This window comes from Brachycentrus maculatus, unplaced genomic scaffold, assembly GCF_059751285.1.
Source record: "Brachycentrus maculatus isolate JH-2025_06_01 unplaced genomic scaffold, ASM5975128v1 h1tg000238l, whole genome shotgun sequence".
Classification (NCBI taxonomy): domain Eukaryota; kingdom Metazoa; phylum Arthropoda; class Insecta; order Trichoptera; family Brachycentridae; genus Brachycentrus; species Brachycentrus maculatus.
Genome location: NW_028280989.1, coordinates 400,001 through 415,629, shown reverse-complemented (window position 1 = coordinate 415,629; position 15,629 = coordinate 400,001). Strand labels below are relative to the sequence as shown.

Below are 15,629 nucleotides of genomic sequence, written 5' to 3'. Positions count from 1 at the left end.
AATTCTTTTCATTTTATATTTCAATTTAAATTGGTATTTACACAGATCGGCTGGTTGAAAGAATTTATTAAAATTATTTTAATAACATTTTAAGAGTTTGTTTAAATACAAAAGGCAGACTTAATTTTTTTAATTCACTATAAGGTATTTAATATTTATATTTAAACAATTTCTACAAATCTCGCATTAAAAAGTTTCTCTATCACATTTTAAATGATTTTCGTACGTTTTATTGTAGAAATACAAGACTTGAACAGCAAAAACAAATTTAATCAAAATACCTATGTCCGAACTGTTGTGGAATATAAGGATATTGCGAAGCATTAGTCAGCATTTGTGTTATGTTTAATGTATTTGTATATGCGAGACACGGGTCCGTGAAGGTAGGAGATCCAGGAGGCAGTTCTCTCTCTCTGCACGCAACTAATCTTATTTGGAGATTTGTTACCCGCCTGAGATTTGTTGGCGAAATTAGTTAATTAATTATTCATTAAAACGACCAAAATGTGTGTAATGCGACTGTATCGGATTTCTCAAAGCCGGTACCTCACGTGCTGTGAGAGATTATAGTCCGACGGCGATACGACCATCGGGTTCAACCACTCCAAAACTTGCGTTTAGTTAATACCCGTTAATTGTCTAAGTTTATAAGCGTATAAAGTTTTAATTAATCAAAGAAAATCATTCAAGATCATATTGCATTAATCTGTATGATTTACAACTAAATAGATAAACATTTTGCATATGTAAAATATGAATCATAGAAAAATCTACATACACAAGGTAAAAATACACATAACTTTACATGCAGACAACATCAAGGGAAGTAATGGGTAGCATGCAAGGAAACCGGAATTATCGTCTTTTATTATGTTCGGATGAATAATATAAATTGGTCTTCAAACACACTTAACAACGTGGACTCATGCAGTAAGTCGGTACGGTCGCAACGGAGCGGCCTTAAGGTAATTGAAAACATATGAATAATGCAATGAGATTGGTTTCCGAAGCTACGTACATAATACATCGGGACCGAGCTATAGTGTATGGCGTACGGCCGAGATCGGCATATTTACTGCGCGGCCGGCTTAGCCATTCCGATCACGAGTCTATTCTGCGAAATAGGTACCGAGTACAGGTGAGCAACCCTCGTACATCTACCACTCGCGTGTCAAGAAAACTCGAGACTAGATTTTCACTTCAGCCGAAAGCCAATTTCCGGTGGATGGTCTGTCACTGGAAATACTTTTTTCTAATAAAATCACTTCTTATAATATAATAACAATGGGAAAAATGTCGATGAAAAGTTTCCGTCGGCAACTTTTTACACAGAGTCTATCCTATGATAAGCGATTCAAAATATTGCGCGTAAATTTAACTACTACGGCCACTATTTTACTCAATTCACGATTTATTAAAAACTTTTCGAAACGATCACTGTTCCTAGAATTTTAGTAATATTCCATTTTTCCGTTTCTCGATATATTTGTATTTCTATTAAAAATCACAATGTGTGTAAAAAGTAACCGGCCGACGGCAACAATATTCGTATATTGTCATCAAAGTTGGAGGTAAATTTATCCAAAATTTCGAGCAGTTCCGGTTTGAATCGCCTATAATTACCGCCACTGAATACTGTTTCCGGAATCAAAATTCTAAAAATTGTTATTTCGGGGAGAGAAACGAGAATTAAAACGAAAATTAATAGAAAAAAACACGAAAAAGGAGGTTGCTTCCAGCGCAATAGAGAGTTTAAGCTTGCGGAAAGAAAAAAGTTTGAAAATGGACGGTTATGAAAAGTGTCGAGGAAAGACCTCGGGGTATACTAACTTTCTTCTTCTCCGGAGCGACAGAGTCCATGGGGAAAAACAAGCCTCCACCGAATCGCACAACAGCACCGGTTTGCATTCTTCGCGAGCAGCACTAGCGCGGGTCCGTGGCCGACACTGACTCTAACACTGCGACATGTACGGGGACGCGATCAGACGAGCCGGGCCGCCCGGGGGGGAGGCATCCGGGGGGGCGGGGGCGGAGAAGTGATACAAGACAGTTTTACTTGAGGAAAAGTGACTTACAGCTTGTATATAGCGTTCGGCGGCAGCGGAGCGGCAGGCACGACGTGTCGGTAGGGCGCGCGCTGTGCGAGTGCGGCCCGGGCGCCGCCGCGCGCGCATCGACCGCCCCCGCTGCGACCCCCGCCCCGCCTGCGCAGGGGCGCACCCCTACGCCGCCCCGCCCCGCCCCGCTCCCCCCCGCCGCCCTCCCAGAGATTTCCCGTTCGCCCGTACCGCGTCCGGACGTCATTTCCAAACAAAACTCCTCCGCGCCGCGGACCCGACGGATACCCACGATAACGGGAATCTCGCACTTTTTAAGGGTTCTAATTAATTAATATCCCTATACTTGCCTAATTTAAGGAACTTTCAAATTTATTTACTCCCTTCAATTTATGTATAAACGACTATATATATATATATATATATATATATATATATATATATATATATATATATATATATATATATATATATATATATATATATATATATAAATATATATATATTTATATATATATATATATATATATATATATATATATATATATATATATATATATATATATATATATATATATATTTATATATATATATATATATATATATATATATATATATATATATATATATATATATATATATATATATATATATATATATATATATATATATATATATATATATATATATATATATATATATATATATATATATATATATATATATATATATATATATAAATATATATATATATATATATATATATATATATAAATATATATATAATATATTTCTTAATTACATGTTTTTTATTGTTAACATGTTCATTATTTAAAAAAAAAACATATTTAATTATCGACAATTATCTTTCTCCTTCGTTTGTCAATAACATCTCACACTGTCACCGAACTATAAATTTTAACTTTATGATCTAAAACTTCAAGTAAACTTCTTTTTTTATATTTCAAGACTAGATCAGGAGATATTTATTTGACAAAAATGAACGTTAAGCATTTTACTTTCAACAACTTGCAATATGTAATTGAATGCCATGAGATGGTGTGAGTAGAATTGTTTAGCGGCGTAGAGGCGCTACGAATCGAGAAAGAATTGGTGAACGGCGAAAGAATATCCATAAAGGTGTATTCTCAAAGGGAAAATAATGTCACAGCGCTTAAAATCTCATTTTATAAACAAAAGCTTAACGGACGCCGGGATATGCGCCCTCCGAGACATGACCTTATTTTAATGTTGAAGATTGTGTTACTAAGCCCTTGAAATGAATCAAATGTCTCTCATAAATATAACATACATAGTGAAAATATGCGAAATGTACTTAATACAACTTCTTATCTGTCTCTGATTCCACACAATGTAAATTATCAATTTATTGTTAGCTTAATCATTAATATTATGAAGGCATCCGCTTCAGGGTAATTAAAAAAATCGTAATTGTATTCGGCTTTTATGTATTCATTTTTAAATCAAATACAGATTTTTCGAGTCAACTAAGTTGGATTTATTTAACAAAAACAAATAAAAAATTAAATTTTGACAATTGTTTCGCCTAGTTATGGCATTTTCAAACGAATGTCATTTGAGTGTCATTCGTTTGAAAATGCCATAACTAGGCGAAACTATAGTCACAATATTAATTTTTATTGTGTTTTTGTTAATAAAGTACAACTTAGTAGACTCAAAAATTTGTGTTTGATTTAAAAACTAATACATAAATTAAAATGGAGTTCTACGAATTAAACGCCAAATCAATAAATAATACATTTATTCGGCATTGTCACTTTGTGATAATATTTATCCATAATTTTTATTTTATTATTTTACTTGGTATGACTTTCACTTCAAATCAATTCTAATAAGTATTTCAATTCTTCTCCCTAACGTGTCGGGTCGGGTCCCCCTGACGTTGACGTCACTTGAGAAAGTGTCCCTATTTTGGGCAGTCCGAAACAGTTCCTAGATTTTCCATTCTCCTATTTGACTCTATAATATAAACGAGTGGAAAGGAGTAACAAACATACTAGAAGTTATTAATAAAAAAAAATGATTTTTTATTATTTTAAAACAATAAAAAATCATAAAAAAAAACATTAATAAAAATAAACTCCAATAAATAATATGCCAACAAATAAAACCTTCCCACTGATAAAAAAATAAGAGAAAGCTTCTACTCCCTCCTCATTATTAACGTCTCGAGAGCACAAATCTAAATTTAGACAAAGAATTTAACTGTAATTTGTAATAGATTTAGATTTAAAAAAATAATGATACATATTTACGAAGTAATTTTATTCACAATAACATTTCGAAAAACAGTAGTTCATATTTACGAAGCAATATTTAAGACTAAGCTTCACGTGCAGTATTTGATAATGATGGTGAATGTATCGAAATACGTGTCACAATAATTTTAATGGTTTTAAGTTATAGTGGTACATATTTAAGAAGCAAATTGCAGAATGAATCCATTAATACAGTTTCCAAGAAAAATGTATTAATGGATGTTAATAATTTTCATTGAAAATGTGGTCAAAATATATCTAGATGATGAAGTTTCCGGATGGGTATTAAAAAAAATCTGTAAGCTCCAAAAACATTTGACATAATTTAAACATTAGAATGATAGAGCAATAATGAAAAAGAAACCTGACAACCAGTTTCTCCCTCAGATTTTGGAAACTTCAAAGGACTTACCTGAAACAAAAAGAAAACGGCAATATTAAAAAAAATAGAGTTAAATGTCAAATTTAAGTATTCCTCAACAAATTTGCCTTGTCTCTATGAAAAAGTATTATTTTGACTTACGTTTCACTTTTAATAAAAAAAAGTATTCCAACATTAATTTCTAAAAATATAAATACAAATTCAAATATGTTTTCATGTTCTTCGTTTTTTTTTAAATTAAGGGTTGTTAAATAAATAGGTCTCTATTTAAAAAAAGTATTGTATTTTTATTCACTTCTAAAGTTATTATTTTGTTCTCTACCCACGCCCATAGTGCATATGACACCGCAGGAATATGGCACTTCATCGATGGTCATTGCATTATCTCGATAATCAATAATTAGAAGCTACGATAATCATAATCAGTCATGCTCTCCGGATTCTTGGTTATGGGAGTAGAATGTACTTGTAGGGTTATGAATGATAACGGTAGTGAAAGAGTTTTGAGTTTAACCGTTATTACTTTAAAGAGAGTAATAGAGGAAGACCAAAAGATGGCCCAGAGTTGCATATTTTGTACTCATAATTCTTTTTGGAAACACAATTTGCCGTTAAAGTCTACGAGTCTTTTGACTACGAGTCTTTTGAGTCTACATCAAAACTAATTTTGAAAATATCCTCTCAAATAAATATTTTTGGAGGAAAATTATAACAGGTTTATTTAAGAAAAAAAAAGTCATTTTATTTTATTTATTTATGGTTCATAAACAATGAAAAACATATTACAATAAACGAATACAGTGCAAAACAAATAGTTTTAATGTTTTTCATTAATTAGATGTGAACACAACAAGCTTACAGATACAATAAAGGTGCAGGTTAACACATATATAAAGAATAGAAATATAGTTGTAAAAAAAGGGTAATAACAATTTAAAGTAATGAAGTAAGAAAAATAAAAATAAAAATTAGAAGTTAAAATTAAAAAGTGAAATTAAACTATGCTACATAAGGTACGAAATTCAAGACGCCACCAGATTGGTGAAATCAATTTGAAATTGATTTCACCAATCTGGTAATAGTCATGAAATCATTGAAATGTGAAATGGATTCTGTTAATAAATTATAATATAAAAAACTATATAGATTTTCAATTATTTTGAGAGATTTTTTTTCTTCATTATAATACCGTAAAAGACGAATGTAAACGTTAAAGTTTTAAAATCCCTTATTCAAACAAGACACGTTTAAATAAAAACGTTTCGGGAGTGATTAGGACGTAAAAAAATGCGGCAAGGTCGGACAGAATTCCCGCCAATAATGGCTTAGAAGTTGTATTCTCTCGTCTCGGGGTGAAGTGCATTCAAGTCACGCGCGAGGCTTGAGCTGGCCTAAACTACACCTAATATTATCGTCCGCTGCCTCAAGGACTGACTCGGCCCCAAACAATATAACAGGATCCGATCAAACCTTATTTATCGTACCGAATATGATTTGTGATTTGAATACGTTCAACTTACGTGCCCGTCGGAGGTAGCCATTAATCCTTTGAGGGGAAATTGACGCAGTTTCTGTGGAAAGCGATTGATTTTGCGAGTAAAATTAGGTCTGATTCTTCAAAATAAGATCCGACTTAAAGTAGGAAAAAGGGGTAGGTAAATATATCTTAATTTTTACCTAAAATATCAACGGTGCACAGAATAATAAACAGAAATAAAATATTTACATACCTTCGTTATATTACTTTTTTTCTATGTATGCAATTAATATATTTTCGCACAGAGGTTCCTAAAAATGGAAAACGATTTCTGTATTTGAGTAAGATTTTGTTCTTAAAAATGTCCCAAAAAATGTTACTACTCTATTTTCGAGATGCGGGAAAAGAAATAAAAAAGAAACGTGATAAATAGCGTTAAGAATGTATTTTTATTTTTATTTTTATAAAGCATTTTTTTTTCAAAGATATAAAAAAGTAGTTTTTTACCAGCTTATGAAATTATAAATATATTATACTCAAATTGATTTCACATAAAGATATCTTATAAGAATCGTTTGATTATTTTATTCGAGAATGTTCTTTTTCTTCATAAATCCTTTTTTAATTGGTAAAATAATAGCCTAGTGAAATGAATAAGATCTTGAAATAAAAGTAATTTTTTTAAAGACACGTTGTCATGATGCATTAGAGTAAAAATTATTTCGTCAACGTGCACGTGTTTACATCATTCAACATTTTAGTGTTTACGTCGCTCTCTTCCAATTTCTCCAATGTGATGGGCAAAAAAACTCCCACCCCTCAACACACACCCCCGCCCCCTACAAACCATCCCTCGGTGCTTGCGATGTTTTGGCTCCAAACTACATTCCCGTTCTTGGCCAACTTCGATGTAAATGCAATCGCTTTCGAAAACTTTAAAACTTTAGAATGCTTTATGCGTCGTGCCTGTATAGTGGAACAGAAAGAACCATCGCTCGCGCTTTAAAATATAATTTTTCAGATGCCGTATCGTCATTCACGATTTTTCATTTATTTCTATTTGTCATTGTTTATGGTTGGTTCAGACGAATTTGGAGTCGTTTTCTTTCGTTTTTAGTGACAAAATTGTTTCGAAAGGGAAATAAAATATCGCACAAAGTATTTTGATAAAATATAAATTATCTTTATTCCATCTACAAAAAGTTGTGTAGATAATTCTATTTTAAATTGATGCTACATTGTTATATCGTAAATTATGGGAACACACAAAATTTATATTTTGTTTAACTCATTTAACAAAGTGTTATCGATTGCTGTTTATTTTATAAAAAAAACATACAAGAATTAATAATACATAAACTGCAAAGGACGAAACTAAAATTATAGGTTAAAAGATGTATAAATGAAACAGACATTTTTAAATCTACACCAAAAACACCAAATCTTCAGATATGAAAAATTCTATAAATACTGTTTATTTGTTAGGAAAATGAACTCAACATTTTATCGATTGGTGTTAATTGCTCGCTGTTTTACATAACTATTAGGCAGAAAATTCATTATTTTATTACTGGAAAAATGTAATGCTTTCTATCCCGGATTATAAAATTTCGCTTAACAGATGTAAGCTGTTACACATGCGTTACTATTAAGCTTAATATATGCATAAAGAAACCGTAGTAACGTGATATTATCCTCAGTATTATTTATACGACTCGTGGAAACCTTTCTCGACACCTGCCGTCTAGAATATTATTTATAGTAACCGGCAGAGAAAACGGAGGTCCGCAGCCCGGGGTCCTCCCTTACTTAGAGTGCGTTGAGAATATCCAATTTTAACCGAATAAATGTCACCTTAATAATGACCTTAATGCAGTGCTGGAATATCTTTCGGATTTGATTAAACTGTGGAAAAGCTGAGGAAGTGAAATTATGACGGAACAGCGCGAGGTTGAAGAGCTACCCACTTGAGATGCAAAAGTTGTACGTAGTGGCACAGGGTAAACAAAGTTTGGGCAAAGGTAGTGTTATCTATGTGAACGGCTAGTGGGGCAACAACTGCCATATGACGCCCTGTAGATTCCTTAATTTTTCAGTTGATTACAAACTTAAGTAAAGCTTTTTTTTAATTTTCAGACATTTTATGAATATCGCAGTGGTCTTATTCGTTCATCATCTGAATCAAAATGATCGTTCATGATATTTATTTACGGCCACTTTAAAAAATTTAAAATACATATATTTAAAAATGTATTGATTTTACAAGATTTATCCTACCACACAATCACATAAACGTGGCGCACACATATACACGCGTTTATCAGGTCAAATAACATTTAGTTACATTTATTACATTACCATGTCAGAGCTAACATGCTTATCAGTGCTAATTCAATAATCGGCTCGTGTGAATTTGGCGCGCTTTTCAACAATCAGAATAGAAGCCTAAAAATACGTCACATCCGGGGCGTGAAATCCGACGGCCAACCCCGTTAGTCGCTAATGTGAACAATCGCCGGAAATAACAAAGTGAAGCTATCTCTTTGATATTTTTTCATTTAGATCTACGTTTAAATAAAACACTTTAGATAAAATGTTTTCACGTTTCAAAAATATATGAAATTGTAGCAGTGCAAATATAAGATTTTTTCATTAATTGATTCGGCAGTCACTTTGTGGTAAAATCTATCCATTTTTAATTAATGTTTTACTTAGTAAATACCACAATTTCTTAAAATCTACTGTGACACGTGTTACGATGCATTCCGCATCATTTTCATCATACGGTGTTTGAAAATGATGCGGAATGCATCGAAACACGTGTCACAGTAGATTTTAAGAAATAGTGGTATTTACTAAGTAAAACATTAATTAAAAATAAGATTTTTTTATAAAACCCTTGAGTTACTTTTGATTTAAGTTTAACTTGGTTAATATAACTATTTATTCAAATTGATTCAAACAAGTGTTTCGATGCATTCTGAATCATTTTCAAAAACCGAATGATAATAAAAATGATGCGGAATGCATCAAAACACTTGTTTGAATCAATTTGAATAAATAGTAGTCACAATAGATTTAAAAAAAGGTATTTACCAAGTAAAATTTAAATTAACAGAGATTATATATATATTACCACAAAGTGATTGCCGAATCAGTTTATAAAATCATTTTTGCAAGTAACAGAAGGTTGATTGTAGTAGCAAAAAAACTGTATCATGGCCTAAAATGCGCATTCATTTATTGTATAATATAAGGTTGTACATTTCACTTTGAATAAATTGATTTTCTATCTGTTTTGATAAGTAAATGAAATTTATATTTCGATCGATCAATCAAACAGGTTAATTTTGTTATTTTAGTCATTTATGATGGTCATCTTCCATAAATTTTAATAAATATATTCTTATGTACCGATAAAATAATATAAGTCGATTTAAGGATTTTTTAAAAATATACTTTATTTTTAGGAGCGAGAATTTCAAATAACCGTTGTAATAATAATTATGTTGTGGAAGTTAATATAATTTAAACGAGAAATATCATTTAATTTATCACATTAAATATTTCCATGGTAAATAAATTAATTTCTTGAATAAATACAAAATTTAAATTCACTCAAATACAATATTAACCAAATGTTTTATTCAGTAAAGTCTATGAAAGTAACGATGAAAGGATATTGTTTTTAATATTTAAATTTGAAACGTTTCAATGCTATACCATAATTCGATTCGAGAAAACAATAAACGTTCAAAGTTTAATTTTTGCTAATCTGATTATGAAAGAAACAGGTTTTAGTTTAGGTAATGATTTTTAAACGCGTAAAGAAATTCTTACACCATTTAATTATACAATTATTATTGTTATGAAAAGTTTTGCAATTCATAAAACAAACAAGAATCAACCCAAAACTTGACCATTGGCGTCTTACAATAGCTAGGAAGGGTCTTTGAGTTATTAATAAACATACATTTAGAAAGGACCCACAAATGTACAATATTTGAACCGTTCGCCTACTCTAAAGTTAATTTAATTTGGTAATATTTGGAATCACCCAACAAAACGAGCGGAGTGTAAAAAATATATGGTTTTATACGCATCTCTGAATATTTAAAATCGTAATTGCGACCATTTTTTATGTGGGATTTTATTTCACCTGTAATTTGGAGAGTTGTAGAACATTTTCCGGCTCGGAATAGAGGTCTCGAAGATTCTACGCTGGTGTTATGAGTGTTATAATAATATATTATGACCCCTTAGTGCGGTATTTATTGTCGGGCCAAGCGGAATTCAGAGAGTGGATATAAGCCATGTTTAGTGGGAGGCCCGTTGTGTAATGTGCGTTTAATAGCCAAAAGTGTAAATAATTGTATATCTGATTTTAAGGGCAGGAGGTATTGTGGGTAGAGTTACATGTTCAACGTACATACCCTACGTATTACGGAATATTCTTGGGTTGCGCAATTACGCTCCGAATACTATTATCCTCACATAATACAACAGAATACATCGATACAGGATGTATGCCTACATTAGGGATAAAATGGTAAACAGTATTCTGTATCATATATTAAATTATTTGTATTGCGCTAAATTATTGGGTTCGTAAATTGTGATATTTATCTGAAATTGCAAATGTTCAGTAAATACATTAAATGTAAAGAACTTGCACGAACAGTGTTACACGGAGAATGGAAAAGATTTTTAAAAAATCTGAGTAAATATGGATGTCATGTGAAGGGTAGGTAATAAATTTTAAGGCGTATGAAATGATTTATTGAACGAGCCAATGACAGATTTTAAGCTCTATAAATGCTTGTATTTCATTATTTATTTTTTTTAAACATGATTTAAAATTAAAGCCTTCAATGAGACGTTCATAATTATAGTACACATGTTTCAATTCTTCGAAGATTAAATCCAATATTTGGGGTTTCACAAAGATTTGGACATTCTCAAAATATCGTTAACTGTGAAGTGTCTACTACGTTTTGAAATTAACTTACAAACAATTAAAAAAATATTTAAAAAAAACTTTAATTAAATTTATAAAGTTTACATAAAGTTTGTTCCTGTTAATCTCGACCAATAATTAAATTCAATCGTTTACTAAAAAAAACATTAATAGCGGTCTGCTATTGCATCACCGCGCACTTTAACTTACGAGCCTGGATAAGTGGTGGTCCGCCCTTGAAAGTAGGGCTTTCTAGGGACCAGAGGGGGTGAGTCCGAGGGAGAGGGCGGTGCGTTAACCCTCTCCCCCCGCCCAGTCTCCCGCCCTCCCCGCCCTCCCACCCAGCCCTCGGCCCCTAGCTGTAGGTGGGCGGATGAACTATTGTTTCCAGCCTTCAGGGACACACGCGTGTGAAAGTTTTATCGGATAGTTCTGTTTTCAATCGTAAGTATTAAATTTTCGATATATTAGTTACGTCTTCCGGAGCTTTGCGAAGTTTTATGCATACTTTATTTAATTCGAAATACTTTACTGAAAGAGATATATTACTGCGACGTTGATTTATTTACACAAATAATAATAATCGTTATATCTTGGACTGCAATGGTGAGAAATTCAGGAAGAGAGAATAGATTTCCGGCGTTAAAGAGAAATATTGAAAGAGCTTGAGTCACACCGTACTCACACACCGATATAGCTCATTTTTTACTTACAATGATCAACACACAGAATCCATGTTTGTTTTTTAAAGCAGATTCTCTAAATTTATAACATTTATTGTGTTCAGCATAGAATCTTCATTATTGTCTCAATTGCCTTGCTTAATGCTGAACGTTGTGGTCTGTTGTAACTTTGTGAAACATATGATAAAAATGTCAATAAAATTGGTAAAGCAGTTTTAATTTTATTCATTTTATGATAAATATATGATGTTAAAAATTCTTCTGATCATTACAGTTCATAAGAGGACAAATCGCTTACCCCTTAATCGTCAATTTTCAGTTGTGCATTTTTTCAGAATGCCCAGAAAATGTACCATATCCCAGTAAAAGCGGCATATTTTTAACTTAATATTTACCCGCTACAGTACAGAAAGTGTTGTTTTTGCATTTTGAAGAAAATGTATTTTTTTTTTAAATACACAAAATGTTTATCAAAAAGTGGCTTGATATTCATTTTTATATATTATATTATATCTATATACTTTCAAAACGATAACCTGAAAAATCAAGTTTTTTTAATATGTAACGTTGTTGAAAGGAGTGAGCGAAATGTGAAATATCATGACTGCTCGTGACTTTTGAAAATTTTTATGTTTATAACTTGAAGGTGTTATAATAAAGGGTTTTAAACAAAATCAAAACTATTCATAACATTGTATATGATAAAACACTTTAAATTATAATAGAAAAATATATACCAATCGAAAAACTTATTAGATTCATCTCAATGAAAAATATTGATAAGTACAAGTAAGATATTGTCAACAATTTTTGAGAAATTTTAAGAATTCATATTGTTTGTGAAAAATGTTACGTTTACAGAAATGAAAACAACTTTTGAATCTAAGGATATACGAAAAATTTTAGATACAATATGTACATATATTTTATTTTATAATATAATTTTTTAAATTTTAATAAAAAAAATAATAATGCAAATATTGATAGAATTTATAGAGTTAAAAAGAATCGTTTTAGAGTAAAAAATTATAAGTTTGTAAATGAATGGCAAAAATTGAATTGATTTATTAAAGTCGTGTTATTTTCCCTGATTCAGCTGAAACACGTCCCAATTTAACGGTACGATTAAGATATCTAGCATAACAAAGGGCATAAAACACGTGAAGCGGAAATACAAGTTTTAAATGAATTATATGCCATAAAATCCGCGTTGTGAAAACACCGAGTCGTGTGATTAAAACATACGAAGTTAATCAATTTTCGCCTCCGCAACCTTTCATTAGGCTAGCGAGTCCCGTAGTTATCGGATTACAGCGGAGGAGACAATCAGATATATCGGCTCGAAAAATAATCGCCTACTAGTAACGAGCGAGGGTCTGAGTGGGGTGTCCTATCCGCTTTTGTGCCCAAGGGCGGATGTAGATGAGCCTCTTGTACGTTTAACAACAAACACAAAAGTCCTTACATAAATCTTGTCTCCGGAGTGAAACTCCGCCGGAGCCGAGGTGCCTCCTCCCTTCTGCCTTCCTAGTCTCCTAGTCCCCTAGCGCCCGCTATACCGCCGAATATTTTTCGCGCAACTATTTGTAGCTTTTCTGAAGGAACACACGATGTAGATATATCTTTGTTTACGAGCTTGCACGTACGAGGGGACTCGGGCTCCTATGCGAATAGTTGCACTCGTGAATGTCTCCTCGCGATACGAATACCTTTCGCAGGACAGGATAGTTCCGTGACTCGCTAAATGAATGTGTCCCCTTTTTATGGGGAGGAGAAGGGGCGAGAATGTGTCAAATTAATTAAACGCGCCGATGTAAGGCATTATACCTGTCTCCCTAAATTTATCGTTTTTAAGTGTTCAAATTTTAACCGTTGTATGTGGAAAATAATTGGTTTTCTTGAATAAAATATACCAATAAAAACAATGATCGCCTTCTTCCTGTATTAATCAATAAAAAAGAGAAAAAAAATACACTACATTGGCACATCGCAGATAGGTATTTTACTTATTTTACACGTTTTGAATGTCAAATGTTTAACATTTGGTTTAAAAAATGTACAAAAAAGATTTATAATTTTTAAACTGTCTTTTTTCATAAATATGAATAACAGGGTGAGTTGGGTAAATGCTTAACTGCGAAACTTGCGTCACGAGTTCGATTACCGATAGTTGCAAAATTAATTTAAAAAAAAGTTATTTCAATTGGTCTGGGTATTTTTTATGTATTTTTTACATCTATCTTCTCTGTCCCTACTATCCTTCATGCAGATAAGTTGCATTCTAAAATAGAGGCTTTGCGGGCTATTTCTTAAAATGAATACGAATATTTTTCTCAAATAAAAAACCATCTGCTAATATACTTTAACCGATAAATACATAAATAGGACGATTAATAAAAAAAAAACAATGAATTGAAACAGTTTTTTTAACTATACGATAATGACATTTAATTTGAGTTGGTCAATTTTGCAAAAACAGCATGATTGAGTAGCTAACGTAAAAGAAATGAGTACTAAAATACGTTAATTTAAAAAATAAGGTTGAACGAATTTTGACGACCATTTCAATAATAGAAAATAGTTTGAACTACATAGTTATTTATACCGATAATTATTTTGATGAAATAAACAGACGTGTTAGACAAAGGAAGGCATCATTACAATACATTCAAAGTAAGTTCAATATTGAACAATATTAAATAGCGTGTAACGACAGCGTTCGATCAACGTCTTAACTACAATTACAACGGGCAGCAATTTATTCGGCTCGTTGGACGGGATTTATTTCATCAGTGTAAATAATTGGGATCTTGTGAGGAATTTCACATTCATGAGTCCATACTCCGTGGAGTGGAATGTAAACATTGCCATTATTCGTGTCTTTAACAAATTAAATTCCGACTCACTTCCTTCTAGACGGTTCCCTGGCTCGACTTGGCCTACGGAGAGCCCGCTATAAGGTGAAAAGTTTCATTTCCCAAATTAAAACAAGGTGTCATAACTCAAAAGAAAAAAGGCTGATTTATAACTTAGGAGCTGATTTGGAGTTTTGTAAGTAGAACTTCCTCGGATAATTCAGTTACAGTTGGATTATCCATTATTTTTGCGTCTAGAAAACATTGAATAATTTATTGCTACCTTAGTAGAATTAAAACTGACTATGCACAGTGTCATCGAGCGTTGGCAACTAATAATGAGAGAGAAAAGATTACGCGAAAAGTATACTTTCAACATATTTTGTGAGAGTTTCTAGACAATAAACCATAATGGGAAAGAATATTTTCAACATATGTTATTTTGTGAGAATTTTTGATAATGAACGATGATGAAAAAGTATATTTTAATCATATTTTGTGAGAGTTTCTAGAAAAAAAAAACTATAGTAGAAAGGTGTATTTTCAACAAACATTTATTTTGTGAGCTCTAGATAATGATGGAAAAGTATATTCTCAACATATTTTGTAAGAATTTCTAGACAATGACCTATAATGGAAAAGTACATTCTCAACATATGTATCCTGTTTACAGTTTAAAGATGAATGAAATGAAGCCCGTAATGAAAAAGTATATTCTCAACATATTTAGTGGGAATTTAAAAATAATAAACAATAATATCAAGATAATTTAATTCATTATGACAGTTAAAAAAATACCCAGAAAACAAATTCTGTTTATTCAGTAATTAAATTCTCACCAATTTTCAGGAATATTTTACGGAAAGCTATTTTGTTGAAACGATTTGTAAATTCATAAAATAGAAAACTCGAAAAAAT

The 15,629-nt window shown here is 31.7% G+C and overlaps 1 protein-coding gene across 24 annotated transcripts in view; it reads right to left on the bottom strand.

The window, feature by feature from the left end:
• Window positions 1-15,629, bottom strand: part of Rbp6 (RNA-binding protein 6) — a 464,382-nt gene that overhangs the window by 212,347 nt on the left and 236,406 nt on the right. For 5 of the 24 annotated variants that reach the window (XM_088264868.1, XM_088264871.1, XM_088264872.1 and 2 more), the window contains exon 1: window positions 1,831-2,147. The exons of 16 other annotated variants lie outside the window; for them this stretch is intronic. In XM_088264868.1, the coding sequence (XP_088120994.1) occupies window positions 1,831-1,908 (78 nt within the window). In that variant the 5' untranslated portion in view covers window positions 1,909-2,147. Of the gene's footprint in view, window positions 1-1,830; window positions 2,148-15,629 lie in introns of those variants that run through there. 3 more of the 24 variants (XM_088264874.1, XM_088264875.1, XM_088264877.1) reach the window with 1 other exon arrangement.